The following is an 18,116-nucleotide window of genomic DNA, read 5'->3' as shown; positions in this document are numbered from 1 at the left end:
TTTTTGACATAGAGTAAAAATCTCGCATGAGATAGAACCACAGCTTCCCATTATTATGATGTATACGTTTTTATTTGCCAGAATTCATGACACTGAAACAGCTCCCCATATTGCCTCATTAAACTTAGAAGAGATGAAATTGTTAATAAGAGAGCCCAAATGTATTGCAGGCTTTGCTCTTTGGAGAATGCCACTGCTCTCTGGTGCCTAATTGTTGATGCACTCCATCACTACTATTGCAGTTTCACACGTTGTCACTGTCCTTTTGCTTTAAAAAGAGACGAGGGAGCACTATGATTTTATTACTAATTACTTAGAAAGACTTACTAAAGTCAGAGAAAAACTAAAATTAGTTTCACAATATAACTACTGAAGTTGTCTTCCCCCCCCCCACTTCAGGGGCATAATCAACCCATTTCCTGCTTCGAAAGGAATCAGAGCTTCTGCACTTCAGTGTGTTCACGTAGCTGAAGGGCACACGAAAGCCGTGCTGTGTGTGGATTCCACCGACGATCTCCTCTTCACTGGATCAAAAGGTGCTGGGAGTTGTTTCATGGGGTTATTTAACAGATTCTTTTTAAAAATGATTACATTTTTAACAAGCTTTGAAAATAAAAGTGAATCTGCTTAAAACCTTTAGGAATCTGAGAATGTGGTTCAACCCCTGAATTGTGTAAACTGTATAATCATTTCATAGTCAGGAAGTATGGAAAATCACTGTTGATATTATGTAAATAGACCCTTGAGAGACTCCATCTCCCAGATGCAAGCCCTGAGCTTAGAGGTGCAGTTTACCTAAAAATTTACAAAAGGCCATTAGAATGTAGAGTGTGGTAAAGAAAATAAGATGGGTACCAACTACCATTTCTTGAATACTTACTGTATATCAGAGATTATGCTAGACACTATAGAAACTATATCTCTAGACAGTATAGAATTATATCTTTAATTCTCACCACAACCCCAATGACATACATTTGGCATCCTCGTTTTACAAATGAAGACACTGAGGATTCAATAAATTAAATAATTCTCCCAGAAAGATTCAGCTAGTAAGTGGAAGAGCCAGGATTGGAAATCCAGGTCCACTCATCTCCAAACCTGCACTCAACCCCTTTGGTACGATCGTAGGTAGCTAGAAATTAACTGTGTGTGCTTTGAATCATTCTGGCCCAAGAGTTTGGGGTTTTGGAAAAGGGAGAGATTTGGCAAGCTGTAGGAAATAAGCTTTAACAAGAAGGCATATGCATTGAACCTTGGAAGATGGTTTGAATATCGATAGGTAAGGATCGGCAACCAAGATTACAGAACAACATGAGTGGAGACATGGAGGTAAAACTGGGATGTGTTTGAAAGTAAGTCCAATTGGGTTGACTAGTGGAGTATGTGTAAAAGAAACAAGTAGACAGTGCAGCTAGAAAGGTAGAAAGGAAGCACATACCGTAATTTGGGGAGCTAGTAAAAGTTACTTAGTATTCAGGTATGTTACAAGACTCAGTTTAATCAGAACACATTGATTGCTTAATTGTCTGTGGAGAGATGTATAAGAATCCAGCTAGAACTTATGAACTGTAAATAATGGCAAATAGTTCCCTATGTAAAGATAATCTGCTCTGGGGAAATACCCTTTTCTAATGATTCAAATTAAATCTCTCTCTACGGGATAATTAGATAGTCAACATATCAGAAAAACAAAGTAGAATAGTTCTATGTTTAGAGTTTTTGCATCAAAATTAAATCTATCATGCTGTGACCCGTGGAAAAGAAAGGTGTTTGTGTTTATGCATGTGGTGTGTTTTGAAGGGGTGGAGACGTGATCAGGGTAGAACGTGAATCAGCAGGAAGAGGCTGGTTTGGGATGGCCATGTTAAATCTGGGCCATTTGAAGCAACACTTGTTTGGTGAGAGTATTTCAGAATTTGATATAATGATTTTTAATACCACATAATGCATACAACCAGTCTTCTGGCTTTTGTCTAGTCCTTTACACCTACTTTGCCCTTGAACCTGCTGCAGAGGGTTAGGGATGGAGGCCGGAGGCCTGTGGCAGATTGATGGAATCATTACTGTTTTTCCTACTGCATTTCCTTCTCATAGGAGAGAACTTGTTTAAATAACTTTTATTGTTAAGAGAACCCAATTTAGTTTATATTGACAGTGTCTCCCCTTTTTCAATTATTTGTTTTAGATCGTACGTGTAAAGTGTGGAATCTGGTGACCGGACAGGAGATAATGTCGCTGGGAGGCCATCCCAACAATGTCGTATCTGTGAAATACTGTAATTATACAAGTCTGGTCTTCACTGTGTCGACATCTTATATTAAGGTGTGGGATATCAGAGACTCGGCCAAATGCATTCGAACGCTGACGTAAGTAATTTAAGGACGAGTAGCGTAAGAAAACACAAGAAAAGATAGCGCTATCAAAGCATTTTTATTTATTTATACCTATCCACTTCCAAAAGGATGCGGTAATGTTTACAATAAGAACCCAGGGTAAAAAGCTATTGAGAAAATAAAATATGAGGGCTCAATACCAAACAGGAAGGGATAAATCATATGCTATTTGATGTGGTTAAATGGTTTATGTTGCTTGCTTCAAATGATTACCACTCCCTGGAAAATGGTGTAAATCACCATTGTAGACAGTTAAGAAGTATCTGTACTCTTCAGTTGGCAGGTATTGAATAATCGATAGGTTTATTGAGGGAAATGAACTTTTACTGCTTTGTTATTAGCAGACATTTTATAGCTGCAGGTCATAGTAGACAGTTGGAGAATGAGTTTGTTTTCTGTGTCTGTTATTATGTGTGTCTTTAAAATGTGGAGCAAATAATGATTCTTTTTGCCATAAGATTGATGAACTATTTTATAATTGAAATGGAGGTGAAGTTTGCTGGTTTAAATAAGAGAAGGGAGCATAGGAAAGGTTCATTTTTACTAAAATTAGGGATTTAGAATAGGGATTAATAATTTGTAAGGCAGGGATTATTAGCCATTAATTATTCATTTTTATTTGGAGGAATACTAATTATTTATCATACTGTATACAAGTCTCTTGAAGGAAATTTTATTTAAAAAGATGTTAGAAAATTACCAATTTAATTAACTCCCTAAAGTCAAATTTGAAAAGATTGTTTATAACTTGATATTTTAGAAGTTAGTTGAGAAGGTGTTTCAAAATTTAAAAACATACTAATCATTTAGAATTTATCCAAGGAAGTAGAAATAAGTTTTGTTTGAGTTTTTAGCACATGGTAAATACTGCGTGTGAGTGGGCTAAAGTGAACAAACACTGGAAGTAATTTTAAAAGTCCTCAGAGTCTTTAATACAAGGAAACAATTTTTTAACTTTATTTATTTATTTTTAAAGAGAGAGGAAGGGATGGAGAAAGAGAAGGGGAGAAACATCAATGTAAGAAAAATATTGATTGATTGCCTTTCATATATGCCCTGAGCAGACCAAACATGCAACCCAGGCATGTTCCCTGACTGGGAATCGAACTGTGGACCTTCCACTTTGCAGGACATTGCCCCACAAACTGGGCCACACCAGTCAGGGAGAAACAGACATATCTCAGACACAAAAGGGATATCGATTGGTCTGGCCCTCAGGGGGCTTCTGGAAGCTGCAGGAAAATGAATTACCTTTTTTCTTTAAAAAAATCTTTGTCACATAATTTTTTCTGATAACTTAATCATTCCTGACTCAGGGCTTATAATTCCTTAGCTTTATAATAGGATTGCAAATTAAGAGTTTTAAGCTGTGTCATCTGGTTTTATTCATTCAAAACACTTGAAGTGCCAGTGAGGTGCCATCCTCGGTTCTGTGCATACGGTGACCAAATAGGGCACGGATCTTTTGTTGCTTATAGCAGGTCTCCTGGAGATTCAAGGAGCTTTACGCTGAACTCATGTGCGAAATGTGTGACTTTTTTGTTTCTTTGTTTCTGTCTCTGTTAAGATCTTCAGGCCAAGTTTCCCTTGGAGATGCTTGTTCTGCAAGTACCAGCCGGACAGTAGCTATTCCTTCTGGGGAGAACCAGATCAATCAGATTGCACTGAACCCAACTGGCACTTTTCTTTACGCAGCTTCTGGAAATGCTGTCAGAATGTGGGATCTTAAAAGGTAGAATTCCGATGAAAATGTGTTTCTTACATATGGAAAATACAACTTTCAGACAGTACTATGCATGTGAAACCCAATTTTTATAACCCAGAAATTAATGTAAACATCATAGGCTTTTCTGTTCAGCTCAACACCCTTAAGAGCCTCTTTTGCTCTCATTAGTAAACTCACAGGTTTCTTTCTTTTCAATTGCATTGCCTGGGAAAATGTGTATGAAGGAAAATGGAATTGAAACCTTAGCCTTTTAAAATATTTGTTTACAGATTGTGTTGTTTGCTGGAAATAGATCAGGATCCTCACCCTAGTTTTACCAGTACCTTTGAAAGAATTACTTTTTGCAACATTATTTAAACTTCTTATTATCTCCAATATTTCCATTTGTAAACTTAATTGAACAAATGTGGGCATAAAACCTTAAAGGGTTTTTGTGAATATGAAATATATATGTGTGTGTATGTGTGGGTGTATGTATGAATGTATGAAGAAGGTAAAGTGGCTCCAAAGACAAAAATGGTTGATACATTGAAATGTAAGTCATTGCATCTTTGATTGGATTTTCATATGCCATGAACAATGAGCTTTTATCTTTCCGTTGAGTGTTTTAGTGTCTTTTCTAGTTCTTAACACGGGGCAGCAATGGCATACTCACTTACTAGTTAACAGACACTCACTCAACATCAGTCGCCGCAGGCACTGCCCCAGCACTGTGTCAGTTCCGGGGAAGAAAACTACGCCAGACAAGTGTGGTATCTGCCTCCTTAGAGCTCATGTTACAGTGGAGGATAAAGGCAGTTAACCGGCAGTTACAGGATGCTGAGTCAAGGTTTCAATTGGGGCAGTACAGGGTACCCCCAATGTAGAAGGGCTTGCTCAGTGGTAATTAAAAGGGATAAAGAGATATTTATTTGAGAAAGTTTGGGAATAACTAGTTATAATGTTTCAACAGATGACTGAGAAAGGATAATAAGCATCATTTATAGATGGATGAGGGAGAAGAAGAGAGGAACCACTGTCCTGTTGCTATTTTAGAAGCAAAATGTAGAAAATTTAAGAGTGCTATTGAAGGATATTGGAAAAGTGAGGAATTGCTTTATTTTTGAAGATGTTAAATTTGACACGCATTAGGGCCACCATTGAAGAAAGGGGTCCGATTGTGACACATGAGGCAGGAAAGGTACCAGCTTTTGAAAATCTTTACACTGTTTTATTTTGCTGAAAAGTTAGATTGTGTGAAACCTGGTTGATTTCAGCAACATGATTAAATATAGATTCATCTTAACCAAGTAACTAAGAGAATAGTTTTTGAGAAACAAATACCCTGAAAGCCAAAGACATCTCTGTCTTCTGGCAGTTTGATTTCAGGTAGGACTGTGAAACAAAGATTTATTGTCAGTCCCTATCGATTGACATCATACATTTCTCTACCAGCCAGATATATGTTCTGGTCATTTTCATATCTTTCTAATAACTGATGAAATGTACCACCTGTTTTCTAATGTACATATATACTCGTGTGTGCATTAGGTGTATGTATGTATATGTGTGTATATATGAGTGCTTGTATGTGTATTTGTATATGTGAGAGTATTTGTGTCTTTAATAAAATAACCTCATTTTCACTGTGTTATTGATCAAGTAAGTTACATTAGTGACATAGTTGTTTTAATCAGTCTCATTTGGACCTAATAGCATCAGTCATATGTGTAGCACATGTTTGGACATTTAACAGATTGAGGTTTATCTGCACTCAGGTTGGAGTTAATATTAGTCACTTGCCATTTTTTGGACTTTTATTTCCTCTTTGTTTATTACCTAAATGACATCAGTCAGCTTCGGAATAACTTCTTTAGAACTCTTCCACTTCCATTATAGAATAAATCAGTTTGGCCATTTTTAAAAACTCTAGTTTGAACACAGTTGCACAGTGGTGGAGCTAAAATAAAAAATATGTTAGCGAACTATTTTATTAAAGAACATAGATTATTTATATTGAAGCTTGGCCCTAGCATGCTGAGAAATATTTTCAAAGAAAATTATTTTTCTTTCTTTTTAAAGGTTTCAGTCTACGGGAAAGTTAACGGGACACCTGGGCCCTGTCATGTGCCTTACTGTAGACCAGGTTTCCAGTGGACAAGACCTGATCGTCACCGGCTCCAAGGACCATTACATCAAAGTACGTGTGAGGGAGTTGCTGAGTTACGTTCTGAAGCGTTCAAAGTCATTCACCCTTTCTCTTAATCAAATTTTTTTTCACTATTTTTAGCCATTGCTTTTTTCTTTATCTTTTGTTTCTTAAAGAGTTCCTGATTTTATCATCTTATTTAATGATGTATTCTCATTTTTGATAGAAGATAGGTTGGGAGGGATTTTAAAGATTTGAACTCAGTCACCCAACTAATACTTAAGTCTCATTTTCACCATCTTTTATACTATGCATATTATGGTTTTCAGATTTATAAAATTAGGAGATAAGGTGAGGAAAATGTATAGTTTGATTCTGGAAATGTTAAATGTGGGATACTAGCAGAGGACATCTTCATGGAGGCCCACAGGCTATTAGAAAGGCAAGTCCAGAGCTCATGGTGACTTATAACTAGACATGAGGGTTTGGCAGCCATTCAGATAGAAGCAGATGCTCAGGGAGTTAGAGAATGACATGGGCAAAGGAGAGAGAAGTTGACAGGACCCAGCCTTGGGGAATACCTATGAGAACCAATAGGAGTAAAAAGGGGACACAGTACAGGAGACAGAGTGTGAGTACTCTTTGCAGAAGCTTTGGTTAAGAGAGAAAATCAGGTGGCTTGAAAATAGACTGGGGAGGCTGGGTGAAACGTGAAGGGATTGGCCAAAGAAATATATATGTGTGCACACATACATATGTATACATTTACATTTATACATATATACACATACAGACAATAGTGTGATGGTGGCCAGAGGGAAGGGTTTGCTGGGACTGGGAGGAAGGGGCAGGGGATATGGGGACATCAGCAATAATGTCAACAATAAAAATAAATAAAACTTAAAAAAGAAAACAGAATGACATAAGGGGAGAAGATTTTGTATTTAGTAGACTTGAGTGTGGTTATATGCTTAGGAAATGGGCTCAGTGGAGAAGAAAAGCTAAGGAGGAGAATGAAATGACAGTCGATGAAGGTGGTAGAAAGAGTTAGAATCAGATCAGAGATGTGAAACTTGGGAAGAAGTAAGTTCATTTTAGCATCAGAAAGGAAGGGAAGGACAAGAGAGTATTTAAAGATAAAAGGAAACTTTGAAATGTAGAAAAGGATCCAAAATATATACTACCAATCATGCTGACCTTTTCAGGAACCCGCCAGATCAACAGCTTAGAGAGATGAGGGCAAATGAGGGGAGCGAAAATTTTTGAAATAAGGGAAAGGTTTCAGCGGTTGGGTTGAAGTGTTTTGTACTAAAATAAAATGTTAGGGCAATTTGAGATGACTACCAGGGCTGCAGAGCTTTCTAATAGTGTTAAAATAACAATCACATCATTTATTTGAATTTTAACTAGGTTGATATTTAGTATTTTTATTAGTAAGCATATCTTTTGTATACTTGTACATGAAGAAATTTATTTCCTTTCTTAGAAGTCCACATGTGACATGTAAGCAAAAGTACTGTGCACATAGGACGCAGGTTCATCCTGAGTGGTTCACATCAGGTTAACTTAGTTAACTAATGAGAAGATGCTCTAAAAAAACAAATTGTATCTGGTTAGTACACATGTGCATGTGTTGCTGTGACTGAACACACATACGTGTTTATTTTAAGTTAAATATAACTACTGCTTTCTTTCTGCCTTTTTTAGATGTTCGATGTAACTGAAGGAGCTCTTGGAACCGTGAGTCCCACCCACAATTTTGAGCCGCCTCATTATGATGGCATCGAGGCTCTAACCATACAAGGGGATAACTTGTTTAGTGGGTCCAGAGATAATGGAATCAAGAAATGGGACTTAGCACAAAAAGACCTTCTGCAGGTAACGTAGAACCTTTTCATGGAGTGGAGTGGGTACTTCAGAGCCACTTAGTAGTCCATGTAAGAATTTGAAGAGCCTCCATGTAGATCTTCATTGTTTAGGAAAATATTAATGAGGGCTTCCTCTTCAGGAGTGTTTCATTGTCACCCACCTGAGTTACTAACTATGAGAAGGACAACAGTCAACACTTAATTCCTCATAGATCAGGGGACAGTAGACACTGGTAGAAGTTGAAAGATCTGGCATTGTCTCATGCACATGAAATAAAACTAGTCTTGGAGTAAAGCAGTTACAGTTGCTTATTTTGTTTTGTTTTAGGTACACATATTTCATAGAGAACCAAATTTAGCTAAAGTCAAAGTAGTGCAGGTGATTCTTCACCTTATACCTTCGTGCATCCAAAAGTGATGGTTCTCCCATTTCCTGTAGAACAGCGGTTGGGTTGAAGTGTTTTGTCAATACATTGGAGTATTGGTGTCTTCTAATTCCCAGGAGAAGAAATTAGTTAACAGGTGAAATTATTCTCAATTTCAACCTTTCCCCTGCACATGTACAGGTGTGTGTATTGCAGTTGCTACCACTGTCTTGGTTGTGATGCAATAAAACCAAAATGAACAAGTAGCATGAATATTAATAGAAAAAATGGCAACAGGTGCCTGTATTGCATTCACAAGCTTTTATAGTTCATGATGTGATATCTATATTGTGTCTATAAAAATATTTGTGCCTAAAAGATAGTTATACAGTCCGATCTTATAATTACTGTCCACTAATTATAAACATACAGGTTAGTTCCAGTCTTCTACAAAGAGCTTTAGGCCTCCATGTTCTTTACCAGAAGTTCGAAGCACTGTTTTTTGAGGCAGTCCTTAGCGTCTGCATACCAGGCTGTTGTGTTCAGACTTGTTGTGTTCCATACATTTTGAGAAGGTGAGATGTTTACTACCTGTGAAGAGGATGTGAGGCTTGAAAATTTTGTATACTTTCCAGATTTGTTAGATTCTATAGATGTTTAACATTATAGGCCTTTGACACTGATAACACTGATGGCAATTAGGCACATTAGAAAGCAAAGTACAAATTTATTCCTTTAAGTCCCTAAGAGTGATTGCTTAGAAAAATAATTTTCACAATTTCCAGGTCATTCAACATTCCAAAAGTTGAGTTTTGTCCATAAAAGTGTAACTTTTTTGGGTGTGAAAATCTACATTTGGAAGGCTCCTCTTAAGCTTCTGGTTTCTCTGTTTTCTCTCAGCAAGTCCCGAATGCACACAAGGACTGGGTCTGTGCCCTGGGAGTGGTGCCAGGCCAGCCAGGTTTGCTCAGCGGCTGCAGAGGGGGCATTCTGAAGCTCTGGGACATGGACACTTTTGTGCCAGTCGGAGAGATGAAGGGTCATGATAGTCCTATCAATGCCATATGTGTTAATTCCACCCACATTTTCACTGCATCTGAGTAAGTTTTACATATGTGATTTTTCTCTATATTGGCTACTGGTGTTCAGATTTCATGAATAAGTTGTAAATATCTGGAAACATAGAACATGAAAACTTTGAAATTCACGTTTTATTATAGTGATTCTCATGTCTGCTTGTATGTCTGCCTTAAGATGTGTGGACTGAACTAAGAAGCAACATAGAGACAGACTCATAGACAGAGCAGGATGACAGCTAAGGGTTGGGGAGAGGGTTGGGGGTGGAAGAATTGAGCAAAAAGGAGAACGGACTCAAGGACACGGACAGCTGTGGGGTGATTGCGGAGAGGAGGAGGCTAGAAGGCAACTAAATGGTAATGGAAAAATACAATACCCCCCCAAAGATGTCTTATTCATGTTTTCTGATGTATACTGCGGGTACTGAGTTTAGGCTCCCCAGCCTGCATAACAGCGTTTTTCCTGTATTACCACTCTGCTCATACCAAGAAGTTTACTTCCAGATGACTGATTTCTATTTTTTTTTCTCCAGAAGGTCAACAAACTTGCTTTTCTGTACATTTTGAACAAGTCTTCAAAATATCTCTTAAGGCCCATTCTACCTTCTTTAAAAGTATAAGTACATAATAAAAACATCTGCTACCTCCTTCTTATGGAGGCTGGGTTGACTGATTCATTTGTTCTTATTCGTTCATGATGAGTCTCCACTGTGCCAGGCACTGTCCCAGGCCCTTAGGAATAGAAAAGTGAGCACAACAGACCCAAACCAAGATTTAGATTCCAATGAGAAAACAAGAAAATAAATAAGTGAAATATGTTAAATCATGGTATGTGCTATAGAGAAAAATACAGCAGGGAAGGGGTGATAAGTATATCATAGGGCACCCTGGCTGGTATGGCTCAGTGGATTGGGTGCCAACCTGCGAAGCAAAAGGTCTCTGGTTTGATTCCCAGTCAGGGCACATGCCTGCATTGTGGGCCAGGTCCCCAGTAGGGGGTGCATGAAAGGCAACCACACATTGATATTTCTTTCCCTCTCTTTCTCCCTCCCTTCCCTTCTCTCTGGAAATGAATAAATAAAATCTTTAAAAAAATAAAGTATATTTTTAAAAAAGAATATCATGGGGCAGGGGTTACATAATAGGGTGGGCTGTGATGGCTCATTGAGAACGTGGCATTGAAGAAGATGCTTGAATGAAGTGGAGAGATGTGACCATACAAAATGGCATCGTATGTCTAAGGACCCAGGAAAGGAGATCGTATGCACTACAATGTGAGGCCTTGGTCTCATCCAAATAAAATGCAGTTTCTTGTGAATATCTGTCTTGAAAATCTCCTTAGGTCACTTGTGCATCAGTCATGTTACTTAATTTAATTTGAGCACCTTCTTGATTTGTCTATTCTAAATGCATGGTTACCCTGATTTCGTTTTGAAACCCCTGCTATGTTTCTGGGGTATCTCTTATAATTTGTGCTGTTTCCGTCAAGTCCCTCTTCTTATTTAGAGTTACTTTTTTTCATCTCTAAAGTGCTCACCTTCATTAATGCTATTTCTACCACGCATCGCTTGAAGAGCCACCACCTTTGTGTATTCCCTTGAAAACTTGCTGTGCCCCTTGGTAATTTACTGAGGATGATGAAACCCCTGCAGAGCTGCGGGACTCTCAGTATAGGACCACAGAAGTGTCCTGTATCACTGTGGTCTGGTGGGTGAGGTGTGATTGATTGTATTTGCCTCTCTTCCATCGTAGTGTCTTATTTTTGAAGACCTGAACTTTTTCTCAGTTTGTCCATAGTCTATTAGATGGTAGTATATTTACTATATAACTTTAAATAGAAAAATAGCCAATAGAATGAAAAGGCCTCTTTTCAAATTAGTACTACTAATTTATTTGTTATTTAAAGAAAATATTTGTATTGTTCTAAGTGCTTCATAAGGCTTATGAAGACTTAATTCATTAAGGTGCTGAAACTGAGGCAGTTCATAACCTGTATAGTAATTGTAAAACCCTTGTATAGTAAATTGTACAGTCCTTGTATAGAATTTATCCTATCTGATATTTCTGGATCTGTTGCCATTGATTGATTTTTTTTTAATAATGATGGGTTTCACTTCTTCTGTTTCTTTTATGTCAAGTAATGTTTTTCTGGATGTTGAATATTATAATGTGTTTTCAGTATCTGGATTCCATTGTATTCCTTTAAAGACTGTTGGCTCTTGTCAGGCAGTTAAGTTACTTGTGGTGTGGCTTCATCTTTTTGAGACTTGTTTTTAACTCTTATATTTCTACCAAATATTCTGAGTGTCTGATGATAACTCTACTTTGCTGATCAGAACTTAAACATCTCATAGCCCTCTGTGAACTCTGGAAATCACTCAACTTAGAGCTCACTAATGTTTGTTTTTTGTCTGGCTTTAGTCTTACTCTTTCCTGTGCAACTTAGCCTCCCATCTGATGTTATGGGCCCTCTGTGTAGATTTATGGAGTTCTTTCCCCATAGCTCCGTAGTTCTTTCTGACTAGCTCTCTTCTCTCTTCTACTTGGCTTCACAAATTCCAGCTACTTCGCAGATTTTCAATTCTAGGTCTCCAACTCAGTGGTCTTGTGGTTCTCTGCTTAGATTGCCCCTTCCTGTACTGTTGTCTGGAAAGAGCTTCTGGGCCCGAAGTCAGTGCTGACACAGAGCTCACCTTCCCTGTTTCACTTTGCTCAGGGACCTCAGCCCCACGCCACCCATTGCTGGGGGCCGGAAAAGTTTTGTTCCACGTATTTTGTTAAGTTTTTATTTTGTTTACATTAGGAGAGCCAACCTGGCACCAGGTGCTCTGTTATGACCAGTAGTGGAAGTTCAGTCCACTTGAACTTAATATGTCCAAAACTGAACTCCCAATCTGCCTGAGAAACTTCTCATTTTATAGACTTCTCCATCTCAGTTGATGACTTCACTTTCCTCTGTGTTGCTTGGCCAGGACCCTTCATCCCTCCCTTTCTGTCATACTCCATGTCTAATCCATCAGCAAATCCTGTTGGTTCTACCTTTAAACTGTACCTCAATCTGACCACTTCTCTTCACTTCTTCTGCTACCCCACTGATCTGTCATGGCCAGCCCTTGGATTATGACAGTAGTCTCCTAAACAAGGCCCCTTGCCTCTAGGTAGTCTGTTCTCAACATGGAAGTGTTTTAAGTCTCCTGAGACAAATCATATTCCTTCTGTGCTCAAAACTTTGCAGGAGTCTTTCATTAACCTGGAGTAGAGTTTGTATTTGATCTGACCCTCTGAGCAGCTATTACCTCTCTCACCTGACTTTCAAGTACTCTGGCTTGTTTTTTCTCTTGCAACTTCGATAACCTCTTTGCTGGTCCTTAGACATTCCAAGTTCACTACTGCCTTAGGACATTTGCCCTGGCTGCTCCCTTTCACTGCAATGCTTTGCCTTCTGACATCCTGACCTGACATCCATCCACCAGTCCCCTTTACCATGGTCTGTCTTTTTCTATAACATTTATTACTTTCTAATAAACTTTATAATTTAATTATTTATTATGGTTTATTATCGAGTTCCTTTTGCTAAAATGCTTAGGGTTATGTTTGTCTGTTTGTTTATGTGTAATTTATCCTAAGCACCTAGGATAGTACCTGGAACACAGCAAGTTCTTAATAAACATTTGTTGGAAAAAAAAACACTTGTTGAGTGGATGGTTAAATGAATAAATGGATTTAGATGTATAAGTGGATGAATAAACATACATCCTTGCTGTTATTCATGAACATGTGCCATGTAGGCAGTTGAGATTGATTACTATTTTCCTTCCGGTTTCATTGAGATCTAATAGGCATATGGTGCTGTATAAGTTTAAGGTGTACAGCATAGTGATTTGACTTAGATTGTGAAATGACTACAACAATAAATTTAGTTAACGCCCATCACCCACAGAGATGCAAAAATGAAAAGGAAAAGGAAAATATTGTTTTTTCTTCTCATGATGAGAACTCTTAGCAGTGAGAAGATTATGGATTAAAATTAGAAAGCCTGGGTTCTAGGCTTCACTCTGCCCTCTACTGTGTTACCTAGTAAACGAGTCACTAGATTCTTCTTATCCTTGAAATGGATTGTGTAATCTCTGAAGTCCCTTCTACTGTTAAACTCTATGGAAACTCTTTCTTTTGGCTTTGGGTTTATTAGGAAATTGGAGAAAAGCAACATTCCCTTTAAGCCATAAGAGACATGGTAAGAAATGTAATTATGTAGAGTGGTCCTCAGTACCCACATATTGGGTGAACAAAAAACACTTTGTATATTTTATGTTCTATGGTAGGTGGAGTATTAATCCACTTCCCAATAGCTTCTTGATTTTTCTGTGTGTTTGTGCTGATTTCATCCACACATAATTCTTCCTTACTCCTTCCAGGTTCACCAAGTCCCTGACACCCCTGCCCACACCCTCTTCCTTCCCAGAGGCCTCCCTCTGTCCCGACTCTGGGCTGTTGTGACTGACGGCCCCTGACCATATGTTACGGCACACCTTGTTTTCTGTAGTAATGAGCGCAGTAGAGTGGCTAAGACATTGGGCCCTGTAGCCAGGCTGTCTGGAGTCCAGTCTTGGCTCTATTACTTCCTTTGTGATCTTGGGCAAATTACTTCCCTTCTGCACCTCAATTTGCTCATCAATGAAAAGGGGAATAATAGCACCATCTACCTCTTGTGGTAGTTAGAGACAATTAAATGCATCAATATATGTAAAGGGCACATAGAAACAGTGCCTGGCACCCACTCTTATAATATGAGCTACTTTTAATGTCATCATTATGGGTGCCTGTTAGATATGCCTGTGAGACAAGGTCCATTTTTACTTATATGTGTTAAAGACCTTATTCGTAAAATGTTTCCATGATAAGTAATTCTAGGAGCTGTTTTTTTATCTTCCTGCCTCTTTACTCATGTTCACTTTAATTTATTGGTTTTTTTTAGTGATCGAACTGTGAGAATTTGGAAGGCTCGCAATGTACAAGATGGTCAAATCTCGGACACGGGAGATCTGGGGGAAGACATTGCCAGTAATTAAGCATGAATGAAGATAGTCATAAACTGAATACTGTGATAATACTCTGTATATTCTTCATGGAAAATGTTACCCTATATTTATTAGGCAAAAACTTGTGAATGGGATTAACTGGAAAATATATCTGAATCCAGCTTCTGAATATAAGTGTTTTTCTAGTAAAATTGTGTCCTATCCTGTGTGCTTAATACTAACATCTCTAAGTACATAAATGCCCTGTAACTGATATACTGCTTGATTCGCACTTTTATGGCGGCTGGGTTTTCGTGACTAGCTATAAAAAAACACTCTCAAAGTATTTGAATTATAAAATGTCTGCTTTCGTGACAGTCAGAAAATACACTTGGAATAGAAAGCAACCCACTGTCAACTCATTCGTATAGGCTGTTCAGATGATTTACTGTATTTAAACATATCGGAAATGTTAGTCAAATCGTAGTCTCTTTGCCTTGTATTTATATCAGTCTGTGGAAGAATCCCAAATTTCAAAGCTCTCTTAATGTAATGGGAAAAAATATCATGGGAATAGTGTTGATGATTTTTCATAAGGTGGAATTGACCTTGATCTGCTAACAAAGAATGTTAAACAGTTTGTGTTACATGTTGACGTTTACTTGTACTGACCAAAGTTTTGCAGCTGTGTTGTATCCTGTGCTCAGGACTAAAATGCCGTTACATTGTTTCGTTAGTGCATACATTCTGTGATGGGAAACTAACAGAAATATATTTTGATCTATTTTCCTATGGAGTTGTTTCTATGATCACCTTTTAGTTTGATTTTTATTTAATAGTAGTGTTTCATTGCCCTTTTACCTAATTTTTTATATGCTGCTAAATATATTTTAAATACACTATGTTTGCAAACTTGGTAGCTATGATGAAAACTGTGTCTGTGGTGGGAAAAGCTATGTAAATAGGTAGATTGTAAAGAGAGAATGTCTTACTTTGTAACTGTATGAATTTTTAAATGCTGTAGATTGGATTTTACAAAAGGATGTATAATTTTTGTCTGCTCAGAATATTAATTTGTAAATTCTGCAAGTTTCACTTTTATTTAGACAGTGTAACATTTGAAACTGTTGTCTTGTGACTTTCATTTTTCCTGAAAATACCTGCTTGTACATGAAAGCTTAGCTAGGGCTTAAATAAACATGTTGCTATGAATTATTTTTATTCTGTTCTTTTTCTAATTATATGAAAGTGGTCAATGTTTATAAAACTTTATTTTGCCTTGTGTAATATAAGGAAAGCCTTTTTTCTTTTTGTGATCCAGCATGTCATATCCATTACTTGCTTTGCTCACTAGGCATGATGTATTCTTGAAAAGTTTAAACCATAATCTATTTTTTTCTTTTTTTTAACTGTAACCTAATCTTGATGAACAAAGGAAGATCACTATTTAGAGGAATTTAATCACCCTAGATAATTTAGGAATTAGAACATAGATGGTAAAACAAATATAAATCATCCCCATAAACTTTAGGACGATGGTGCCTGGTTACTGGAGAAGACGCAGAGGGAGCGGTGACCAGGGGTGTTGCAGGAGGAGCTTTGGGGCGTGGAGGGGTGTGGAGGTACTTCTGGGGTCCCAGCAGCGTTCTGTGGCTTGACCTAGGTCCCATGTGACTTGTTAAATGGTATGTTTTTGTTTCCTGTCTTTCGTGTTTATGTTCTATTAAGAGTGAAATATTAAAAAAAAACATTTGAAAGAAAAGATTTTCCTATGAAAGAGCAACTCAGCTACTTTGTAGTTTTGCCTTCTTTCCTGAGGGAAGATACCACGCCTTCACCCAAGAGACATTGTCAGGACTATTTTGAAATTCAGTACTCTGAGTGTTTCTTTTCACAGGAGTATTGCTCAACAATTTGATGATTAACTTATTAAATAAATGTTTGTAGAGTATATGCTGGGCCAGGTACTAGGGATGAAGAAATTACAAGGCTGAAATGAGGCTTGCCCTCTGGCATGGAGAGAATAAATCCAGCACTTGTGTAACAGCTAGTAAGTTCTCTGATGGGCGAAACCTGGGTGCCGTAGAACCTATTGGAGGCATCTGAGCCTAACAGTGAGTTCAGTGAAGGGTCTGTTATGTGATCCTGTGTTTGCTTGTGCAGAATACAAAGCCCTGTGTCTCTTTTCCCTTTTCAAGTGCTGGAGGCTCAGTCAGAGTTTATTGACTCATGCAATTAAAATGAGCATGTAAAAAAGTCAGTCCTCTTAAGATTTAATTTTGAAAGGTGCTGGGAGAAGCCATCAAGAGGATGTGATCACTGGTTGACCTGCCAGCTGGCCTCAGGCAGTCAGTGGCTCCTCACCCCACCCGTTTTTGGAAGGTAAGTGTCTGCACCTGACCGTTCCACCCACCGCTCCTCTCCAGGGCTGTTAAAGGATGTAGCTTTGAGAGAGTCAGGTGTTGAGAGCACGGGGACAGGATTTGATGACCAAACCGACTCAAGGCCTCAGCATAAACTTTTAAGATTTTGGCCAGCAGGGACAGAGAGCTGCTCATCTTGTGGTCCCCCAAGACAAGCCTCGTGTAAGTTTCCTTGTTCTTGAAGCCTGCCGCCCACCAGTCTACAGGGGTCTGTCTCTTGCCCTACATGGATGGAGGGAGGGGGCTATTTTAGGAACCAACAAGAGATAGTCTTAACCTCTAAAGATGCCATCCAGGATGATTAATGATGACTCAAAACAGAATAGTGCCTCTCTAAAACTTTAAAATGGGCTATCTCATGCTATGTAGGAAGTATATGCCTTGCCTTTCCAAAATAGCATCTTTTTTTGAAGATACATTTCTTCTTACAAATTCGAATCTCTATAGCTAAAGAATAGTGACAAAGTTTTGCACATTGTGTTCACATTTATTTATTTAATTCCCAGCGGATGTGGAGTCTTTTATAAACATTTAAATGAATGTTAATATATAACACAGTTGTTTCATGTTGCTGTAAGCATTGCCTGTACCTTACCTCATGATCATTTTACATTGTTTTCAGTCTCGGAATAAACAGGTTGTATTCCCACTGTGTTGCTGGGGATTTGATTTGCCAACCACTGTGCAGGTGCCGATGGCTGGAATTTGGTGTTTGCAGATGACAGGCATAATAAAATGCACAGATTTCTATATTGGTGCGTTATGGTACAAAAATAATGGTTATCTGTCTTTCTAGTTTCTAAACATGGTGCGAAGCCCAGATAGTTCTCAAATGTCACAGCTTCCATGAATCCCCCTCTTTTTTTTTATGGTTGTTCATAATTGTAATGGCCAGCATTTGCTGATCATTTCCTCTCCTCCTTTGTTTCTGACTGTTGTCCCCTGAAATAGGGAGAATCTAAGATACCACTGATGATAAGAAGTACCCAAGTTCACTGATGTTTAATTCCAAAAGAAAAGTGTGCATCTTAGAACTGGTAAAGTGCAATATCGGAGTGGATTCTGCCAGACTGACATTTGTGACAAATGTCCACCACATCATACATGGCAGATGAT

General features: G+C 38.1%; 1 protein-coding gene across 12 annotated transcripts in view; it reads left to right on the top strand.

Moving 5' to 3' along the window:
• Window positions 1-15,792, top strand: part of KIF21A (kinesin family member 21A) — a 136,542-nt gene extending 120,750 nt beyond the window's left edge. For all 12 annotated transcript variants that reach the window (XM_053661579.1, XM_053661586.1, XM_053661580.1 and 9 more), the window contains 7 exons: window positions 400-536; window positions 2,189-2,369; window positions 3,964-4,128; window positions 6,184-6,301; window positions 7,958-8,128; window positions 9,384-9,583; window positions 14,535-15,792. In XM_053661579.1, the coding sequence (XP_053517554.1) occupies window positions 400-536; window positions 2,189-2,369; window positions 3,964-4,128; window positions 6,184-6,301; window positions 7,958-8,128; window positions 9,384-9,583; window positions 14,535-14,628 (1,066 nt within the window). In that variant the 3' untranslated portion in view covers window positions 14,629-15,792. The remainder of the gene's footprint in view (window positions 1-399; window positions 537-2,188; window positions 2,370-3,963; window positions 4,129-6,183; window positions 6,302-7,957; window positions 8,129-9,383; window positions 9,584-14,534) is intronic.
• The last annotated feature ends 2,324 nt before the right edge of the window (window positions 15,793-18,116 follow it).

The sequence above is a fragment of the Artibeus jamaicensis genome, unplaced genomic scaffold (assembly GCF_021234435.1).
Source record: "Artibeus jamaicensis isolate MK-2021 breed Jamaican fruit bat unplaced genomic scaffold, CSHL_Jam_final contig_233, whole genome shotgun sequence".
In the NCBI taxonomy this organism is placed as follows: Eukaryota; Metazoa; Chordata; class Mammalia; order Chiroptera; family Phyllostomidae; genus Artibeus; species Artibeus jamaicensis.
This window is presented reverse-complemented; position numbering and strand designations above follow the sequence as displayed.